At 54.4% G+C, this 21,703-nt stretch overlaps 4 protein-coding genes across 4 annotated transcripts; 1 reads left to right on the forward strand and 3 right to left on the reverse strand.

The window, feature by feature from the left end:
• Window positions 1–1,185: 1,185 nt before the first annotated feature.
• Window positions 1,186–3,717, forward strand: JN550_008114 (uncharacterized protein; the record flags this gene model as incomplete). The annotated part of the gene is made up of 4 exons (XM_049320040.1): window positions 1,186–2,419; window positions 2,586–3,186; window positions 3,237–3,388; window positions 3,443–3,717. 4 exons carry the CDS (start codon window positions 1,186–1,188, stop codon window positions 3,715–3,717), a joined length of 2,262 nt encoding a protein of 753 aa, XP_049169901.1.
• A 4,102-nt stretch (window positions 3,718–7,819) lies between these two features.
• JN550_008115 (uncharacterized protein) lies at window positions 7,820–10,342 on the reverse strand (the record flags this gene model as incomplete). The annotated part of the gene is made up of 2 exons (XM_049320041.1): window positions 7,820–9,880; window positions 9,974–10,342. 2 exons carry the CDS (start codon window positions 10,340–10,342, stop codon window positions 7,820–7,822), a joined length of 2,430 nt encoding a protein of 809 aa, XP_049169902.1.
• Window positions 10,343–12,051: 1,709 nt separating this feature from the next.
• JN550_008116 (uncharacterized protein) lies at window positions 12,052–14,298 on the reverse strand (the record flags this gene model as incomplete). Its single annotated transcript, XM_049320042.1, has 2 exons — window positions 12,052–12,085; window positions 12,143–14,298. The coding sequence occupies 2 exons, from the start codon at window positions 14,296–14,298 to the stop codon at window positions 12,052–12,054; spliced, it is 2,190 nt and encodes a 729-aa protein (XP_049169903.1).
• Window positions 14,299–18,158: 3,860 nt separating this feature from the next.
• Window positions 18,159–20,612, reverse strand: JN550_008117 (uncharacterized protein; the record flags this gene model as incomplete). The annotated part of the gene is made up of 1 exon (XM_049320043.1): window positions 18,159–20,612. One exon carries the CDS (start codon window positions 20,610–20,612, stop codon window positions 18,159–18,161), a length of 2,454 nt encoding a protein of 817 aa, XP_049169904.1.
• Between the last annotated feature and the right edge of the window lie 1,091 nt (window positions 20,613–21,703).

The following is a 21,703-nucleotide window of genomic DNA, read 5'->3' on the forward strand; positions in this document are numbered from 1 at the left end:
TCGTAACAAGGCACATGACGTCTAGACTGTGTGCGCGAGCCTCGAACAGAAACCCCCGCAACCCCTGACAGGGCTGAAGAGAGGAAAGCATCTTCCTACCCCAGACAGGATGACTGCATTCCCCCCCTCCGCTCGCATCATTTCGAAACTCAATCTGGCTTCAGACAGGTGGCTGCCTTCAATGTTGGTTGTCTCTGTGCCTTTGTACCTACTGGGATAGTAGGTACACAGATGCACAGCTACCCTACGCGAACGGAAGCTTAAGTTTCCATGTGGGCCTGACCAAAACACCAGGATTGTACTCACCTGATCTCACGATCTTTTCTGGACTAACTAGATCCACGTACTTAACCCACGTCCTCCTCCACAACCACCTGAGCCCTGAACGTTATTTTTGTGTGAAGACCCTTAGGACCCCTTCGCCTCTCTTGCAACATCAAGTCATCTCTCTTTCGTCTCTAAATCAGCCAGACCAGGCCTCCCGCGCGCTGCAATCTGGGCGACCTCGAGATTGCAGCCCAATAAGAGCTCCCCACGATTGCTGGTGGGTTAGCTCGCTCCGAAGCTGAACACGTCCGCAATTCCACCTTGTCCCCCCTCTTCAACGATTGATTCACTGTCTCCTCTCTCCATCCACCATCCACCATCCACCATTTACCATCCGACCAGGAGATTGCGCCGTACCATAACTCGCTCTTCCCATCTCAGACACTGTCGTCAGGCGTCTGAAAGTTGACGAGGCCTGCAAAAGCCTAGATAACCTTTGCCAGAAGGTTTCTGGGCTTGCCTTCCGCGCACGCAGCAGCGAGACATCTGATAACCGGGAAACTTTGCCGTCTCCGTCACTTGCCCAACAGACTGCGCGGGCAGAGTTCAGAGCACAGACGGTAGCCCACGCCAACCTCGGGAGCAGATCCGGCTCGGTGGTTGCGGTACGGTACACAGGCCACAGCTCAAGGGGTGCGGTGCGTTACGGCCACAGCAGCCAATCGCCGTCTAGCTTCGCCCAGCCCGGTTCCAACCCGCCCTCTGGCCCTGGTCGCTCGCCTGGGACCGCCCCTCGACCCCACGTGCATTTGGAGCTTCTAATGACGACGTGCGGATAGCTTCACTTCCATATCTACATCTGATTCCCCTTTCCTCCCGCCACGTCAAGCCCGAGGGTGAGCAGGACACTTGTTCAACATGGCGCCCAGACCCTTTGATGAGGAGGAACTCTCCATCTCCCTGTCCCCCTCGCAGATCCAGCGCCGCCGAGTCCCCGAGATTAATGTCACGCATCCGGCATCCGAAACCAACAATGGCCACCAGCGTGCTGGCAGTCGCGGCCTTCCCGGCGGCCCGCATCCTCATTCCCGCGAAAAGGTCAAGGCCGAGCAGCGCATCGACCAGTACAACATCGTCCGCACCCTGGGCGAGGGCTCCTTCGGCAAGGTCAAGCTGGCCGTTCATCGGAGCACCGGCCAGCAGGTTGCCCTCAAGATCATATCGCGCAAGAAGCTGATCAGCCGCGACATGGTCGGCCGCGTCGAGCGTGAGATCGAGTACCTACAGCTCCTGCGTCATCCCCATATCATCAAGCTGTTCACTGTCATCAAAACCCCGACAGAGATCGTCATGGTGCTGGAGTATGCCGGCGGCGAGCTGTTCGATTACATCGTCTCCCACGGCCGCATGCAGGAGGACAAGGCGCGACGCTTCTTCCAGCAAATGATCTGCGCTGTCGAGTATTGCCATCGACACAAGGTCGTCCATCGTGATCTCAAGCCCGAGAATCTGCTCCTCGATGAAAACTTGAACGTCAAGATCGCCGACTTTGGTCTCAGCAACATCATGACAGATGGCAACTTCCTCAAGACAAGCTGCGGCAGTCCCAACTATGCCGCTCCCGAGGTCATCAGCGGCAAGTTGTACGCCGGACCCGAGGTCGACGTGTGGAGCTGTGGTGTTATCCTCTATGTGTTGCTCATAGGAAGGCTGCCGTTCGATGATGATCACATCCCTAGTCTGTTTGCAAAGATCCAACGCGGCGTCTTCACCATTCCCAACTGGTGCCCCGAGGCCTCAGCGAAGATGATCCGAAAGATGCTCGTCGTCAATCCGCTACATCGGATTACCATCGAAGAAATTAGGCAGGAACCTTGGTTTCAGACGGACTTGCCGTCCTACCTCGCTCCTCCTACCGAGGAGTTTCTCAACACGGGCGTGGACCCTAACAAGGCCATCAAACCAAGTGACATTGCCCCTCATGCATCTCAGAAAGTCCAGGAGAAGTTGCACAACGAGGTTACCGATAAGATCAGCAAGACCATGGGTTATGGAAAGAGGGATGTCGAAGAGGCTTTGGGCGCCGATGAGCCCTCTGCAATCAAGGACGCATACATGATCGTGCGTGAGAATAAGCTCATGCAAGTGAATCGTAAGTTCAACCCCATGCGACCCAGTTGGTGCTGCTTTGTCGTGTCGTCAACCACGCTTTTGCCATGGTAGCAAGGCCTTCGCAACTTTTCCTACGAAAACGCTGTCATTTTGGTCTTCCACTTTGCGGCGAAAGCTCAAGCTTATACTGACATATACGACTATAGCTGCATACGGTACTGGCCAGGACAACCCGTACTTCGCAACTTCGCCTCCAGTTGGCAACACCGAGCAGGTCATAGGCAGCATCGGCCAAACTCTGAGCAATGCAGCCAAGGACACTGAACCTGAGGCTGCTGCTAGTCCTATTGCAGATTCAACTAGATCAAACGCCTCAACAGTCACCAGCGTGTCCCCCCGTGGCTATGTCAGCAAAGTCGGCATTCTTCCTACCAGCTTACCTTCAATACACAATCAGTACTTGGAGCGCCAGAATGCTGGAGTCGACGAGCCACTAGACAGTCAGCCTGCATCCGATGATGTACCTTCTTCACAGCTTAGGTCGCCTGCGGAGCAACAAGAAGCGGCGCGCAGACTTAAGCCACATTCAAAGAACGCTGTCAGGCTAGATGACAGCCAGGCTCGACCGCAGGCAATGACACCCGTTGCTCCCAAGAAGGCGAAGCCTGTCCGCTGGCAATTCGGCATCCGTTCCAGGAACGCTCCTTGGGAGGCCTTGCTCTGCATCTACAAGGCTCTTCACAAGTTGAAGGCGACGTGGCTTGTCGACGAGGATTATGACAAAGTCCTTGGTCCAGAGAGCGAGCAGTGAGTACCTCTCCCGATAATTACTTGATCTTATTATTAACATGAAACAGGGATAACTACAAGGGCAGCAGGAAGGATCAGTCTTCAAATCCCTACGAAGGCATGAAGCCCGAGGACATAAACTTGTCGACCTTCGATCCACTCAAGTACTACAAGCTCCCAGCCGACCCCTGGCACATTGTTTGTCGTTGGAGAAAGGATGGTATGTTTGGATTCGTCTCCTCGGACCTTTCGTATTCATATTGACAATAATTAGACCTACGCCCGTATACACCAGCCTCAACGGGAGACAGCCCAGAGGACAGTGCTCATGTCATCTCTGTCCTGGACAACCGCAAACAAGACTTTGTCAACATGCGTATGGAGATCCAGATCTACGAGATGGAGTACGGCGTCTACCTCGTCGACTTCAAGTGCACCGGTTACGAACGTCCAGACGGTACCATGCTTGAAGAGAAGGATGTCATGAGCCCTTTCCCATTCCTTGATATGGCAGCTAAGCTCATCATGCAACTTGCGGAAGCAGACTAATCGGTTTCTGTCTTGCGTACGTTGATGTGCACAATAGCGTCCCTTCTTCGGGAGTAGTGCAAATCAAGCGTACATCAGTTAGCGACGATGAGATGCTTGCGCTCCGACTCTGGAGCTGGATTGCGCTCATCGTCTGATTCTGTCAAGCTGGTCTGATTTTGGCGTTCTGCACCCGGCTTTGTGCGTTACAGTCTCAAACATGAGCTGCGCACAATCGTCTGCCCCCCAATTACACTCGTTCTATTACTCTGGCCGGTACACTCCTTACACTCCCTGGTGTTCTCTGACCATGTCGAGCGGTACCGAGTCTCTTGTTTTTGGGCTTCTCAATTCAGCATTGTACGTGTGCGGACCGCAGCATCGGAACTGGAAAAGAACAACGCAGAAAAACAAGTTTGGGCAAGCGGAGAGCCGATGGTTTTCGGCATCTCAAGGTTATGGTTGAATGATTTGTGGAAAATTTGCGAACGGAGTTTTAGGGAACATGAATGGAATATGAAGGAGTTTGCTAAGTATACCCCAAGGGACGGTCGATCTGTTGATTTGGTCTGGTTGGTATGGTTGGAATGAGGTTTCTTTTCGAGGCAAGGCTACCCGCAACTCTCTCTCGAGAGAGAGAGCTGGGGTCTTCAAGGGAGTCGTCTTCGCTGGTGCGTCATGCATGGCTGCCAGCAGACACTTCTACTTATCTGTTGTGGAACATTGAGGAGAACAATAAGGAACGATCGGCGGGCATTTTGAAGTGCTGCAAGGGAGACTGTTGGCGTTCCCTTCCCTGTTTGATAGTATACAGGCCGCGTAGACATTATCAATCGGATGTCTTTGATCATTATCATGAGCAGTACTTCCGGTTTCCAAGTGGTGTTGTTTATGTTGGAGATTATGGGCTTATTCGGCGTATCGTTGTAGGTGGTCTTCCCAACAAATAATATTCATCGTCGCCACAAGGCTGCAATGTGGTACTATGGAAGCTGGGTTTCATGTTCTCACACGCCGCTGTACCATAGTAAGCCTTGCCACAAGGTCAATCCTACGCGCAGACTGTGGCTCTGAACCGGGAATCTGGGAGCAGACGTCAGGTCCGCGTCTTAACCTGACAACTGTCGTATCTGAAATTGGATGAGCCCGCGTTATCAAAACACCAACAATTGTTGCGGTTCAGGGCTCTAAATGGCTGTCGGCTAACGCGAGCCTCGCGCTCAGATCTGCGGAGAGCTCCAGCCATATCCGGACGAAGTTGTTAAGAGTTGTTAAGTGGATGCATTGAATCGAGCCGCGTTTGTTGCGGTGCCAGATCTACCATGTGTTGAGTTGCAGGGTGACTATATTGGACAGCTGCACGATGATATCTCATACCCTGCTCAGGACTGGCTGAGGTCTTCCGCCAAAATCGGGGAGGCGGTGGCGGAGCTGGGGAGCGGTACGAACTGCGATTGGTTGGTAGTTTTCTGTAATCATACGCACCTTGAACTAATACACGTCAGCCCTCCTGCACACAAGAACATCTATAAAGTCCATACGCTTCTCCCAGTTTAGCAGACATCGGAATGTTCAATTCTCGTGGTCAATGCAGTATATATTTCCCTTCCTATACATGTGAGCTCATGGCTTCGGACGAGGTCATCGTGGCCGTTGCTCTCGGCCTCCCATCCCTCATTGTAGCCCTTCTTGCGCTATGGGTAGCCTATCTCACATACAGACAATCCCGCCATGCATCAATACGTTCGCAATCCTTGAAGACAAACGGCAAATACACCTGGCCAAGCGATAGAGTATCGACTAGTTCGACGACCATCGAACATCAACTTCCCACTTACCCTGACAATGTACGGCAACGGAGCCGTTGGTAGTAACGCCAGAGCTTCACTGTGTGAGTACGTCCAGTATCTCTTGACTCCAACCTTGAACTCGACCGCTCATTTCAACCATCAGTTTCTATCTGATAACCCTTAATTGGTCCCATCCCATGCTCACACAACTCGACCAAAAAGTTTCAAATTCTTTAACATCGAATCCATGCAAACGAATAAGCCTCTACCACCCCCATGCGACAATACGGAGGTCCCCATTCGGACTTGTAATCCAACGAACGATCCCCAATCCACTGACACGACCGCATACCATTTAACGTAGTGGATGCTCCTCTTCACACATACGTTAAGACTATAGGCCTCCATCTGATATCTTGACGAAGCCACGCGCTCCACGAACCACGCATAATTTGGCGGGAGGGACGGGCGTAATGCACTGCAGCAAATTGAGATTGTAGTCATCATGCTCAGCATGAGGATAGAGTTGGATAGCTATGACTAGATCAGGGCACGCATTGTATATGCATACCTGATGTCCATATGGGGGGTAGGGGGAACATCCCCTCGATTGCAGAAAACATGCCGTAGGAGAAGCCTCAAGTTTTACCTGTAACTAGTGACTAAACATTAATCAATTCGGGGGCTTTGGTCATCTCATTTGACTCGAAGGAAATTCTACGTAGGTCGGCAGGGGTGTTTCATGCACGCGGAGCAAACATGCAGGGTCGCCGAACTCCTGCCATACTATTTCTCTCGGTACCACCCTCTAAGGGCCTGTCGGGTAAGCGAAAAATTGAGAACTTTTTAGTGAGCCGGCTAGTTCGGTGGGAAAGGAGAAAACTATTGAGTGATTGGCCTTGAATATGCTAGATGCCAGGTTGACCGAGAGGTGAAAGAGGACAAAAGAATGAGCAGCGAGCTATGACTACGCTAAAGAAAGACGTCACTGCATTCATGTCCTTTTGCAGACTTAGCCGCACAGCTACTGTCGGACGTTAGAAGCCACATTCCATTACCGCGACATGTCTAATGTCTGCTGAGCAGCCATACGGTGCGACCTTCTAGGGGATCCTTGGCTGCCGATTTCTATCAACAACGCACCTCTAACTTAGCCTTGCCAATGTCTGTGCACCTCAAATAGAATCCCTACATTTTTCTTGCCAGGGTTTCAATATTTCGCAGTGTATATAGTAAGTAGAACTCACCCATCCTCATATATCAGGACATGTTTCAGCCCCAACTTCTATCCCATCTGTTGGAGCCCCAGCCCACTCCCCCAGAGCCTCACTCTATCGGCCCAGTTCATTGTCAAATCCTATTACCCTATTTTAAACATAATGGCCTCAGACAAATTGTTGTTGTCATCGCCTTGGGCCTTCCGTCCCTGATGGTCGCCACTCTTGCGCTTCTGGTGAGCTATATGAGCTATCAGCATTCCCGACGGGCCTCCGAAGCTTGAACAGAGCACAAGTTCCTCTCAATCGCATACACAGCTCTCCGCTAGATCATTTCCCCATCGCCCAGCACTCGTCCCAGGAAGGCAAGCCTTCGCTGAAATGCCGAACCTCGACGGCTTAGACAACGAACACCAGATCCCTTATTAACTATTATAGGGAGGGAAGTGTGTGCTCAGCACTGTGTACCTCTCTATGCCACCACCAGACAAGAGCTAGTACCCTAGCGGGATGAGGTTCCAGAGTGGACTCAGAGTATTTGCTTTGGCAGGGCAAGGTCTCGAATGGGTATGGCTGGGATACCCATATTGTACCTACGTCTGCATCAAAGGAGTCAACAAAAGGAGCCAGCATTATTATTAATCCAAGTGGGATATGGCATCACTGGTGTTCTAGCATGTACATGTTATACAGCATCAGATTTTCCAAAATGAGTTGGGCAATGATCAGTGTCATCATTTGTGACAAGACAGGCCCTCCAAGTCCTCCAACTCGTCCCCACGAGTACCCTGACAAAACAGCGGAGGAGGCTCACACTACCAGACCTTCATGGCCAATACTTTTCAATTCGAAGTAATATATTGTTCTGAACCACATGCCGTGGGCGGCGATATCAAACCTCAACGCCACTTGCGCTATGCTGTAGTACCAAGATCCCTAGGCCTAGAAGCCCTCCGGGGGGTATATCAACTGATGGCAGTATTTGTCCTCCCATTTGTGCATATCATCTACAACATGCAGACTCCATCGTCTGCCCTCACTCACGTTCCGGGCCCATCAATCACAGCCGTAGAAAGTACGACAGGAACCCCGTTCTTTCCTATACACATTATACTACTAGTGAGCCAAGCTCAACAAGCCATCAATGTACTTCTTTGTATCAACCCCGATGCCCTGTGCCAGGCGGCTGGCGCCATCGCCCCAGCCCTCCTTCATCTCCGAGATCTGGGAGAGGCTGCGGCCTCTCGACGCGCCCTCGCCGGCGCGGCGGATGAGGAAGATCTCCTTGGAGACCCCGGGCTGCCTCTGTCTCCGGCGGCTGGCAGCGGTCCCTGGGCCGCCTTGGCGGGCGTCGGAATCGGCGGCGGCGGGGGACGGCGATGGAAAGGCGCTGAAGGTGGACTCGACCGTCTCCGCCGATACCGCTGAGTCCTGACTGCTCTCGGAGGGCAGCTGCGGCGGGCCTCCACCACCGGAAGCAGGAATGTCTCTCGCCTCCGTTATGCGCGTCCATACGACCCACCATCCACGGTTAGTCTTGCAGGTCCGCTCGACCTCAGTAGTGTCCTGACGGGTGCCGGAGAAGGTCTGCAGGATTTGCGTGTGCGTACTTATAGCCTCGATCCGAGTCCAAACGGACCGCTGACTCTCTTCCGAACGGACTATAGCAAGTGGATCTGGTATGTTCGGGATAGTCGAGTGAATGGTCAGGGTCCGAGGGTCCCAGATCAAATCGAAGATATGGCTGGATGCAGAGCCGGCGTCCGGCTTCTCGGGACGATAGGACGTCGATAGAGCGAGAGGCCTGCGGAGTGGTTCGAGTTGGTAGTGCAGCTTCTTGTAGAGGCTATCCCAGGCGAGGGAATCCGTTCGGTTCTGGAACAGAAAGGTATAGACGAAGGGCTTGCTGACATAGACCACCACCCGCATTTTCTTTGCCTTGTTGCGATCCTGGCTGTCAAACTGTGAGGCCGTGTTGGCAAAGTCTTTGCGGCCAGATTTGGAAGTCGCGAGCTCATGATCACCGCTACCTAGGTCTTGATGGATGTCCTCTTCAGCGCGACCAAGCGCCTCACTTTCTAATTCGACCGTCAAAGTTCGTACGAGAGTACGAGAATCGAGGTCTTCCCCATCGGTTCCTTCGCTTTCCGTAGTGTTACTCTCGACATCGCCCTGAAGTCCGATGAGATAGTGGCCCGCGCTGGCGCTTACAGACGGTCTTGATGAGCTTCTCGCCTCCATTTTCGGCCGTTCTGGGCCTGCCTGCGCTCCCTGAACACCCTGACCAGGCGCTTCAGAGCCTCCCAGCGACCAGTGAGTACCATAGCCCAGCTTCAAGTAATGCATGAGCTTGCTTGATCCACCATCATCTGCAGCAGCGGCTTCTTGTTCTGCAGTCCCTTTGTCCTTCGAAGTTTGGTCGTCAGTCGCAGTAGCGCCCCCATCTCCAGCGTGCTGACTGGGCTGCGCTGGAGGATCAGTCTTGCCGCTCACGGATTTGAGTCTCTGTCTCTTCGCCTTGACCCTTGTGGAGGTCGGGCTGTCTTTGACACCATAAGCATCCTCGCCCCAGGTGTACACGTCCTCCATCCAGAAAAACACATCCCTAAGCGATTTGCTGGAGAGAGCGCCGACACCTAAGAAGATGGCCCCATCTTCAGCGCCTGGCTCCTCTCCCGTACCTAGCCATTTTGCCGAGGGGTCGTCAGACCCCTTTATCGGGGATGAACCCTCTGGATCTGCATCCCCGAATTTGGCGACGACCACGTCTACAAGTCCTTCGACTCTGTCGACGAAGCCCTCGAGGACCTCGCGCTCGCCGCTACCCCTTTCTTCCTCACCTACACCTACGCCAAGTTCGCCGCAGGCCGCTATCTTTATTCCGCCATACATGCTGCAAGCGGGGTTGCCACGGAGCATCACACTCCAAGTCGACAGGAAGAGGTCCCAGTAGCGGCTCAGCAAGGCAACGAACTTGGTCCTCTTGGTTTTGACAAAGAGTGCGCTGAGAGACGCGGCATGGTGCAGCAGAAAGGTCGAGTGGGCGCGCAACAGATCCTGCAGGAGGAGTGTTGCAGGTTTGACCTCGCGGGAGGAATACTCGAAGTTATCCGATGCGTCGTCTTTCGCCGCAGCACCTAGCCGGGGAGGAAGCGGTAGTTTGGTCAAGTCGATCGACTGTGGTACGCCCGTCAGAATCAGAATGCATGTGAGAGCATGCCCCCAAAGGGCCGTTCTGCCCAGTTAGATAGTGAGGGTGTGAGAGCTTACAGCAAGAATCCACCAGCCGGGCTCCAGTTCGCGCAACACGACGCGAGCCTTTTCGGTGTCGATTGTGTCCACAGACCTCCCGTCGGCAAAGTCGCGACCAAAGTCGACCATGCCCTGGGCCAGACCGATCTGGCGCAGTCGCTCATTGCGCTCGTCGTGGGAAATGCCCTCGGTCGGGCGGGCATGCGAGCCGCGGTGGCGGCGGCGCGGCGAGGCGGCCGTCTGGGACTGGGAGTTCACCGAGGCATAGTAGACGATCTGGTCATCGATGGTCTCGTCTGTGGCACCCAGGGTCGGGTTGAAGATGGCGAGGAAGCCGACCTGGGCGGGGACGAGGGAGGCGGGTTGGGGCGAGGCCGGCAGTGTCATTGCTGACGATGTCGGAGTTGTGAAGGCATATACACGATGTTCTCCTGGCCGAAGGTCGAGTCGAGCAGTTGGAGGTGCCGAGCACGATTGTCCAATGGGGTCTCAACGAGGTAGAAAACAAGACCAGCAACGGCAAGGCTCGTATGGGGAGAAACGAAGGGATCACTAAGGGGTCCGAAAAAGCACGTTCAAGAAGAGCAGGTCCAGACCTCGCACCTGCATGGGCACCAGCAACTCAATGCGCAGCGGGGGGGAGGTTGAGACAGCTCGAGGCCCAGCCCGCGGGGACGAGAGAGTAGGGCTGAAGTGCGGGTGTGGTACTTTGGCAACGGCCGTGATGGCTATTCGCGCTTGGGCAGGTCCCCGTCCTTGCGTCAACCCTCTAAAAAGGGCAGCAGGCCTACCGGTGAGAGTGCTCAGTGTATCTACAGGAGACGCAGATGCAATTGTCGCTCTTGGATGGGAAAGCTGCCAGGTGCGCTTGAGGATTTGGATCTGGAGAATACCTAATGTGCCGTACCGTACTGGGTTCTGGGTTACAGTGGCAGATGGCCCTTGTCCCACACCTAGCTTAGAGAGCCCCGCTGACGCAAATGTGGGGTGCAAGCCTCAGAAGATCGGCGTTCCAGGTATTGATCTCGCCGAGGGGATCGTGATCCCGTCCCGTGGAAATGCAACCATCCCGGGGCCAAGAGACTCACTTGTCCAGGCCTAGAACTGGCGGTGTCTGAATTGGGACGGGACTTCATCGAACCTGCAAACTAATGCACTTTTCCCTGCAGCCGCACGAGGCCGTCCAATGATACTAGTACCCGAAGCCCTATCTATCTCATCTCGGATCGCGATTGTCCTCCTTGCAATCCTGCGAGAATCAACTTGCATAGCGAGCAGACAAAATAGCACGGCAAGCACTGAGCACACGAGCGTCTCTAAGAAAAGACGAAAAGACGAAAAGACGATCTTCATCTCGGCAGTGTCAGTCACATACACTCTGATACGCTCGGTCGACTATTCGTCACTTGTGCAAAAGTTTCTGATTTTCCTGCTCCATGGGCATTTCCGAGTCAGTCACAAGAAGATCGACGTAGATGTTTCTTTGATAAAGAAAATCAATTAGCAATAGCTTCGGTCGCCGAATGAAAAATAACGGCGCCTTTCTAACCATCATGCCAAACCAGCCATGTGTTTCCGTGTGCTCCCAGCCCAGCTGCTCCACTTTCTCACGGATTGAGCTTCCTCGCTGCAACCTCTGCTTGTTCTTACACTGGGCCGTGTACTGATACAAGTATGCTGTAACTCCCCGCCTCTCTTGACGCCTACTTCCATGCGGTTGACGATGTTGCAATGTGGTCGTCCAGACTTTGGTCAAGGAATGCCTGTTGTACAACGGCTGGTTTGATCGTGCACTTCTCGGGTGGAGGGGCTGATTTGTGATGCAGCCCTCCATCTCGAGGCTAGTCAATATGGGTTTCTGTCGGTTGTAGCATGGTGCTCAGAAACATCTCGAGTATTCAAAAAAGCCCTGAACCGTACGAGCCCAAGCATCCGTGACGGCTGACGACATGGATGGAATTCCACTTAGATGCAGCCCAAAGCAATATAACGCCGGTCCCCATTTGTCATATCAGTATCCATATATGAACAAACACTTGGACATGAGTCCGTTTTTGTTAGAAGAAACCCCTCTCGTGGACGGTCATGTACCTCCTCTAGTGGTCATAGCCGGCGCCTCGTTGCCATGGGCTAGCAGTCATCGTTAGTTGGATCTCATATCACCAAGGCCACGTCGGCTTGACTTACCTGGCATTGTGCTGTGCCCGGAACGCCGCTGGGTTGTTGCCATACGGACTCGGTGCTCGTGGGGGGCCTCCAGCGGCCGGGAACAGAGGTACGGATGGGTCCACAGGTGACCGCGGCGGGTTCATGTTGCCGCGAAGAGAGCCGGAGCCGGCGTGGTTGGGCGCCCCCATCAGTGAGGTATCTGTCCGGCGACGCATCGACTCCGATGATATCGATTCGTTGTCGTCATCCAGATCAAGACCGGGCTTGTATCCGCCCTTATCTCCGCGAGCGGTGGCAGCGAGGGCGTCCAATTCGGTAGTGCCCGTCAACTGGCTTTGAGACTTCATAAAGGAGGCTCGATCATCAGCCATGAACTGGTAACGGGTGTCCGGGTTGTTGCGCCAGAAAACCAGGATGGTGCTGACGATGACCATGAGGAGGAGAACCAAGGCGAAAATGGCGTTAAGGAAAAAGAGAATCAGACCAATCACACCGTTGACCAAGGGCGGCTGGCTGAAAACGTCGGAGAAGATCAAAAGGAAAATCGAGTTGATGAAGTTGATGGCCGCAATGGCGATGTTGAAAGTGTTGGTGCTCTTGTCCATCCATGGTCGCATGACACTGGCGGCGACAAGCCAGCCGGCCTCGATGAGAAGCAGACCAACGGCCTGGGCGGTGCCGCTCTTCTGCGCGAAGGCGATGAACATGCCCTTGATGATGAGATATCCGAGCACGGGAAGGATAAAGTAGTACGCCGAGGCGCGGAACTGGATGTACAGGAATCCCCACTTGTTCAAGGCCTGGGGATCAGAGAACAGGATGTAGGCAGGGTTGCGGTGCATGGCAACAGATCTGCGTGCAATGCGGATCACCTTGGAGGCGGCCCAACCCAGAGTTGCCGTCATGCCAAAGAAGAAGAAGACGGCCAAAACCACCTCGGCAGGCGAGTCGACCTGGGTGAACTCCCACAAGCAGAGAATAGTCATCTGGGGGTATCCGATGAGGGTGAGACGGAACAGAATGCCCTTGAGGACAGTAAGCCACCCGTTTCGGAACTCGAGGAAGGTGTCAGGCTTGATCCACTTCTTCTTAGCTGCCAGCTCGCACCAGCCCTTGAAAGCAGCAACGCCCAAGATCGTGAGAACGACAAACAGGCAGAAGAATGTCAGACCGGTCATGAACAGGTTCGTCGTTTCAATGCCGGCCTTGAACGCAACACGCTGGATACCGTAGACGATGTAACTTCCAGAACCCGTCTGCACATTTGCCCGCCTCATGAGGGAAGTAGCAACTCTCGGGACGGCGGCGACTCCTCGGCGGTACAAGTTAACAGCGGCGTCGGGAATGGCGCGCTTCTCGACCTGGACGGACACGGTGGTCAACGAGTCAAAGATGGTGGAAGCAGTGCCACCAGTCGCTCGCTGGTACCAGGTGAAGATGTCCTGCATGAATTCCACCTTGATGATACCCATGGACCACTGGAAATCCTGTGTCCATGAACGCACGACAGGAGGCATGTGGACGGCGGTCAGGCCAATCATGGCCTGGGCCTGGAAGTAGCCGAACAACGAGAGGGCACCGGAAGCGATGTGCGCAGCGGCATTGGAGTGTCCCAAGCCGTTGACAATGGCGGAAGCAACGAGAACGAGGCCGGCGATAACTGCCAAAGCCCATTTCACTCCAATCAGATCAACCGTCTTTCCATTGGAAATATCAGCTTCGACACAGGCCACACTCTTACCCGTGTCCGTCATGTTCAGGAACACACGCACTGTGGCATCCAGGTCAGGGAAGTTGTAGGCAATACCGGGAATCTGTGAGGCGGCATCTGCGCCGACGGGTAAGTTGAAGTTCAAAGGGATCTTTCCGGCAGTCATGGGACACAGTCCCGCCAAGCCAGCCTTGCAGGGGTCAACCGTCGTGCGAATAATCTGATAACCGTAGGCCGAAATAGCGACGTCGAAGACGACATTACCCTCTACCGACGAAGTGGCCACAATATCTACCGACGCCGAGTTGTTATTGGGTGTGTAGACGACGTTGAAAAGACTGGCCGTGAAACTCGAATCGTCCTGGCAGGTGTTCAAGGAATTGGACGTGAGCATAGGCTCGGCCGCAACGAAGGCCGGCAACGAGGCGAGAAGGGCGAGACGCCCTAATGATGAGAACCTCATGTTTGTTGATGTGCTGTAGATTGCAAGCGCAATGCTGGTAGAGATGTGCGAATGTTGTGGATGTGCGTCCCCCGGAGTCTTGGAAGAGGGAGGCGTTCCGCCGCGTGTTCAGCTGTGTTGTCCTCCCTAGAAGTCGTGGTGTAGCGCCTTCTCTGGCCTAAGAATCAATCACATGCGTCGAGACGATGAGGGCGAGAAGAAAAGGCAGTCCGGGTGACTGATATTGGGTGGAGCCGTGTTGAGCGGCAGCGCAAGCCGTGTCGACCGACTACGATGCGTTCTGATGAATTGGCGAGTTTGTATTATTGGTCTTTACTTTGCTTCGTCGTCCTTCCCAATTGATTTGTCGGTCGGTCGGTCGCTGGTCTTGGGTTGGCGTGGCTCCCGTCCTTTGTCCGCGGGTTGTCCTTTTTTTTGATTTGATTCACTCCTGCCAACTTTAAAGCGAGAGCGCGCTTGGTGGTACGTCACCAAACGAGGAAGTAAAAAAGGGGGCCGGCGGCCGTATTAAGCGAAAGGCAGAGTTTATTCCGGGGCTCGCGGCCGGTTCACGAAGACGATGATCAACCCGTTTCGCGGAAAGGGAGTCTTCGGTGAAGGGGAGCGAGAGGTGAGTGAGCGAGCGAGTGAGTGGTGATGGAATTGGACTGAGAATAGTGGAGAGGTGAGTGGAAGAGCGAAGGACAAACAGGAAGCGAGCGAGTCGAGACGAGACAATGGACGGAGCACGGGAAGGGGGCCTCGCGTTGGGGTGTGAAGCAGAGAGAGTCAATGAAAGGAGGGTCTTGGGTCTGGTCTGGTCTCAAGAGCGACTGGCATTGACGGGGATCTGCCATGGCAATACGGGGGTTGGCTAGTCCCCCAATCCCCTACACAGGCAGGCCCTAGCAGGCCCGCCGAGCGCCAGCATGGAGCCCACACACCGCAGGCGGCCTGGTTGGCCCTGGAGGCTGGGTGGGGTGTCTGGGTGTCGCCCAGGAATGGCCCAGCAAGCCCAGAGCCAAACATCACCCAGCCCGCCCAGCCCGCCCGCGCTACCCGGCAGCTGTGTACACCCCTTATTTCCCCTCGGGTGGGGCTGCTACCTCTCTAACAGAGGCGCCGGCTCGTTGTCAGCCAGATGCGACCCATCTTGGGACCCCGCTGCTAGTGCGCCATCGTGCAGGGGACAAACCATCGGCACTCGATACCTTCTGCTCCTCTCCCACCTGTTCTCGGTCGCACATGAGATTCAGCAGCAGACAGCCCAAAGTTGTGCTCTGCGCTCTGCGCTCTGCCCGGCCGGCGCGAGATCCAAGCCGCTTGGCTTTCGACACCCGCCCACTACGACGCCATCGTGCCTGGGCATGCTGGGCTTGCTGGGCTCAATTCTCGTTTTTGGGCCGACACCCGTCATGACCTAATGCACAAACCTGCCCGCATAACAGTCCTCTCCAGGCATGGTCACACGTTGATTACCACCACCATCAGCGGCATTTTGACGGGGCACGAGGCAAGGCACGAGGCAAGGCACCATGCACAAGACCGCCACCCACTCGAACAAGGAAAATGCACAAATGGACACGATGATGACGCACCACCCATGCACAGGCTGCATCAGAAGCATGCAGTGCTGCTTTCCCCAGACTCTGTCCTGTCTCTGGCGGCTTCGCAGGCCATCACGCTTAACCTAGTAGGCCGATCTGTATCCACAAACACCAGAGTCTTTTGCTGCCATCCCAAGCAATTGCCGTAGCCCCAAACCAAGGCCACGCTGATAAAACTTCGACAGCTGTGCTGTGGCATGTAATGACATCGTCCCGCAGCCAGGCCAATCTGTTGTGGTATCGCTCTGCGACACGGCGTGTTTTGGCTCCGGGGCCAACAGATCAATGATCTGCCCTGCTCGACCACTCAAACTTCAAGCTGGGTTCGCTAGACACTCTCCAGGCTTGCACAGCCACCAGCGGACTACCAGCGCCGTAGCATATCCGATCAATCCGGCCCATTTCTCAAATTTGTGAAATCGACTGGCAGAAACCTCGTCTCATGTCAAACACGAACGGCAGCAGGTGTAATTCATTCCTAATAATAATCACCGCGTATGCGACTGTCAGGATGTGTAGTAGTAGTAGGCCGTGATCTCTTCCGTGTTTCTTCTCACCATGAGGTAAGCCGGCGTTCGACCACGCTGACCATCGAAATGGCGTTGGCCAAGTCGGGCATCGTCTTGGCACTAAGCCCGGAAGTCCGTAGCTGCAATACACAAACAGTGACTACGAACATGAAATACGAAGATGCGAGAGCGTATTCTCTGCTTCCGTCAGCTCCAGCTGGGCGGTTCGTAATATTGGCCCTTGTTACGAGTCTCTCTCTAATGAGACGCGCCTACAAACTCAGTACACAGCCTCGCTCGCGCCCACCGTTCTGTAATTGCGACCTCGCTGGGACTCGTCACCAAGCGACGCCCACGGCCCACTGGACCCAGACCCAGAGTTCTTGGGACTGGAACTTGTTTCTCGTCTCTGGTTCCCGAAATTCGCGAAACACCATAACCTTATCTCTGTCTTATTGAGCCCGTATCGCATCGTGTCAGCATCTCGCGGGAACCCGGCAGTCCATCGACCGTTCAGACCATCCACAGAACAAAACCTCCGCACTGCCCCCGCGCACATCACTCAGTCCGTCCAAGGGACCACGACCATAAATGGGGACAAATACTGGATCCCGCAGCCACAATAGGGGCACCCGTTGAATGGTGATGCACGCCTCTAACCTTCCCCTCGTAATCTTACTCAGAGACTAGTCAATCGTTTCACGTTGTCTCTCTCTTGGTGAGGCTCTACGCTCATGGCCCCAAGACCTCACAGCCTCACTTGTTTGCGATCTAGCACGACATCGGCAGCAGCGGGCATTCCGGGATCCGTACGCTGGTTTGGCAGACAACTTAAGTTAGCGGGCCAGTTTGAGCTGTACAACGGTACATCTCGTCTAGTCCAGCCGTGACAGCCGTCCCGTTCATCCCAGATGATGATTGCCTCTTAGGCATTCCAGATTTCATGCTTATCTAGCTACAGAACTGGAAACATATCGACGATGCTCCAATTGCGTGATTGCCTCAGAACCCCGAGCAAGCCTAGTTCGATTCTCCCAGATCCTGACTGCCCGATCCGTTGGCTCAATCCTCCCGCTTCGACGATGCACGTCCAAAGTGGACCCGGGTAAGCTCTAATGCAGGTACGGCACCGAAACCCCTACGATCGTTATCTGCCGTTGAAGGATGCGGATCCTCGCAGTTTCAACTTCGTCTAATGGCCATCACACTCAATTGCTCAGAAGGATGAAAGCCCAAGTCTATCAGAAAGCGTCTGAAACAGCACGCCTGGCTATTGCAAGTCCACCAAGTGCTCTATACCGCCTTGCGCGGCACAGGTCTATCCCAAGGGACACTATCATTGGTAGGCGATTCATTATACTCTACTCCGCTATTCTACAAACAACATGCTACTGGTGATCTGTGCGACTGGATCGAGCAACACCAAGATGAAAGTCTATCTGCATCCCAACGACTACCTGGAATATCCAGCCATTCCTTGAATACCCATTCGAGTGCATTGGTCACACACCAATACTTCCAGAAGCGATAGGAATATATACATTGATGTTTAGTGCCGCCGTATATCGCCATTTATAGTGCTATTCCCGGGCCAGCATATAGCTCGAATATCAGTTGACGCCGATCCTTATGCTTGATTGTATTCGAACGCCCCTGGCAAGCCATTACTCGATGTCAGAAACTCTTCCAAGAATGTAGTGTTTCCACCCAAATAAGACAACAGGCATGCCACAGCAAGATCTAGGCGCTCTACGGAGCATGAGTCTCAAAACAACTGCCACTCGCGATCCCACGGCTTGTTGCCCTTGGAGTAGTCGATGCCGTGCTTGTAGTTGCCCGTCAGCTCCTCCTCGTCGACGCCGCAGTGCGTCAGCCCGTCGCGGCCCTCGAACCAACCCAGCCCGTACGTCTTGCCGATGTCCTCGAGCCTGCCGACCATCTGGGCGTTGGTGAACTTGGCCGTGCCCACGAAGTCGTACAGCATCTTGCTCTGGTGCATGAAGGCCAGCACGCTGGCGATCGTGTTGGGCTGCCGCGGCAGGAACGGGTGGCGCCGGCGCGCAAACACCGTCGCCGCCACCACGAACATGTACAGCAGGATGAACACGGTGAACACCAGCGTGATGGCGAAGGAGAGCACCGTTTCCTGGCCCGAGTTGAAGTCTCGGTTCGGCGCGTCCGTCGTGGAACCTTTGGAGGCGTCGTCTTGCGCGTGGCGGATCTGGTCGATGAAGTCTTTGCCGTCGACCGTTGCGAGCGAAGTCACGAAGATGGTCAAGAATTCCGAGAGCACCGTGCCGAAGCCGACGAGACAGACGACCCAGTGCTTGTTCAACATGGCGCGGAAGGCCACCCAGGCGAACGGCATGGCCGTGTAGTCTAATGTGAGAGTCTTGGAGGGTGCATGTCGTTTCGACAAGATATAGTATGGCTCCATCATGCGAATGCCCGTGTCCAGACTGCCCCAGGCGAGCTTGATGCAGACCGCGAGCGCCGTCACAACCCATGGGGCCTTGTCCGTAAGCTCACTCGCGGGCGTGAACAAGAACAGGGGGATGAAGCCGAGAAAGAGCAATATGCCGAGGATGAAAGGTATCCCGCCCTCGGCCCGCAGCATCAGCGGATGGGGATTTTCAGGTAAATGCGCCTCGCGGTACTTGTCCTGCTCCTGTCTTGTCATTGGTGAAGCCTCGTCTGGAGCTAGTGAGGAGTTTCGTAGTACGTATCGGTGATTCCTCAGCTTGTAGTGGATGTCCTGTGGTTTTGCGACATCCATGTCCTTGAAGTCCGTCATGATGTGGCTTACAACCGCCATGGAGGCGAGCCCGGCGATGCCCTTCACGTCTCCTGCTAATCCGGAACGCCGCCTCTCAAGCTGATAGAACAGGACCATGCCTAGAACGGCGATGGTCACGAACGTTGTTGTCAAGAGGCGAGACAAGGCCGGGTTGATGGTGATTGTCTTCTCCACGTCGAGATTTGCGTGCCGGGTTGCCCTATCTGGCCCCAGAACTATGGCAGCCGAGCCCAGAGTCGGCACTAGAGAGACTGCCAGGATGCTCGTTATGGAAGATACGGCAACCGCGTAGTGCTTCCGTTTAATGGCATGGAAGGGCCTCTTGAAGTTGAGTAGAGTAATGTAGTCGATGTTGATCGATTCCGCTGCCAGCGCACCACCGTCCTTCGACATCTGGTAAAATGCTTCAAAGCGCTTGACCTCGACGTCCGTGATCGACCATAAAACACCGAAAGTGACGGTTACAATGGTAGGTAGAAATTTCAGGACAAAGTAGTCGAAGGGCTTGATATCTTCCGGTTTCTGGAACTTCATGAGTGGTGCAGATGCCGACTGTTGGTAGAGTAGTTCTTGGCCAATAGCCAGGCCAAGTGATAGAACTATAAGACTTATCAGATAGGGCCATCGCATCGAAAAGGGCTTCCAGTTTGGTTGCGGGTAGAAGACCTCCGTTTTGGTTTCCGACCTGGGGAAAGTTGAGCGACGCATCTCGGGTCCGAGACCGATAGGAGCTGGTCCGGTCATGTTACTCAGGTCGATCTCAGAGGGTTCTTCTATGATGAGTTCGATCACTTCTCCGGTCTTGTTGGCCGCGGTCTGTCCGAGACCTTTGATCCCTGCCTTTCCCATAGTTGAATTCCTCTTGGTTGAAAGTGCTCGGGCGAATGAGAAAGAACGACTCAGTGTCGGACTGGTGGCCAGCAGTTCATCGGTGTTCATTCTTGTGTCCGGTCCTATCCCAGCCCCCAAACCGCCCGTGAGCTTTCCATTGGCCTCCTGCTCCTGGAGCTTCTTGATGAACTCGTGGTCTTGGGCGCTCATAGGCCCAGAAAATGTAGACAGATCGAAGATGGGCTCGGCTGGCTCCTCTTCAGGCACCGCAGCATATCTGCTAGTGCCGAAGGGAGCAGCCGATTTGAGCAGGGACATATCGTAAGACTCATCATCCGTCATTGCGTCTTGCGACCATGCACGACGAGGTTGCTTCCGATCCTTACTGGGGCTGGATGTAGCTGATACCGGCGCATAACCTCCCGCGGAACTAACTTGCCCCGACCATGTGGAAGCCCCAGAGTAGACATGCTCATCATTCTCGGCGGCAGGGCCTAAGCGCTGCGACCTGTAGTTTGAGTCGAGCGATACGAGAGACTCTCTACCGTGGAGTCTCGCCGGAGCAGTCCTTTCGTACGGGTTGTTCGACATGGGCGAGTCTCTATGCAAAGTGTTTCGATCATTCCTAGTCGCATCCCATGGCGCATTCCGTGAATAGTCTTGATATGCCATAGCTGCCGTAGCATCATGTCGTCGAGCTGAAAAGCACCATCTCAAATGTATTGGCGAGAAACGAGCGACGAAATCATGGAGGCAAGAGGATGCCTCGTCCTCCTCTAGACACCACTCAATATGGCGCAAAACTGAAACAGATTGTCCAGCTGAAATCCGGGTGCAAGAACACTGGTCCGCGCAAAGGCCTCTCCTCGCCGAAGAACGGTTTTGACCGACTCAAGAGCTCGAGACTCTATTTCCGAACAGCGTGGACAGAAAGGGATACCGAGGTGACGCAGCCAAGGTCACGTTGTTTGAGGAACCCAGAAGGATCGGCCAGGAGCAGTGCGGCTGAACTTAGCAAGACACAAGTACAGAAGTCCGTCGGGCTTAAGTCCCGTCGCGCAATTACAGGCTCACAACCGCCAGGTCTTCAGTTTCCAGGTCAGTGGATTTGAAGAAATTAAGTATCCAGAGGTTCGACTGGAGTTAACAACGATCCGGAGGACGGCTCCCTACTCGGCTCACCGAGGCAGTGCAAGAAACGCTCGGTAAGTCACCCTCTCCAAAACCAAGGATTGCGAGCCCCCAGGAGTGACAGGGGATGAGCGATCCAACATCCCGCTTCTTCAGAGGCGCTACGCGACGGCTTCAAAGTGGGAACCGCCAACGCGGTTATTCTCCGTGCATCGGGGGGGCTGAGATTCGTTCTTCTTGGCCTCGCTCACGCAGCTGGCTTCTGGGGGACTATTTGCACTGGAGCCAAACACCGTGACTACAGCGCTCCAACTGAGCGGACGGCCTCCACTTTCAGACCCAATAGCTTACAAGAACTGTGGAGACTTGGGCGCTTAGAGGCAGCCCTGGAGGTTCCTAGCAACTCTAAATTGGTAATCTGGCCAATGAGTGCACGGGGGCCTTCTCTATTAATAGACGACTGCTGCAAGTGACGTCCCTGACAAAGACCACACAGGCTTGTTCAAATATAGGTTTTATACATGAGCACCTGCATGTGTTACTGATTGAAA

This window comes from Neoarthrinium moseri, assembly GCF_022829205.1.
Source record: "Neoarthrinium moseri strain CBS 164.80 chromosome Unknown scaffold33_Wmoseri_CBS_16480, whole genome shotgun sequence".
Classification (NCBI taxonomy): Eukaryota; Fungi; Ascomycota; class Sordariomycetes; order Amphisphaeriales; family Apiosporaceae; genus Neoarthrinium; species Neoarthrinium moseri.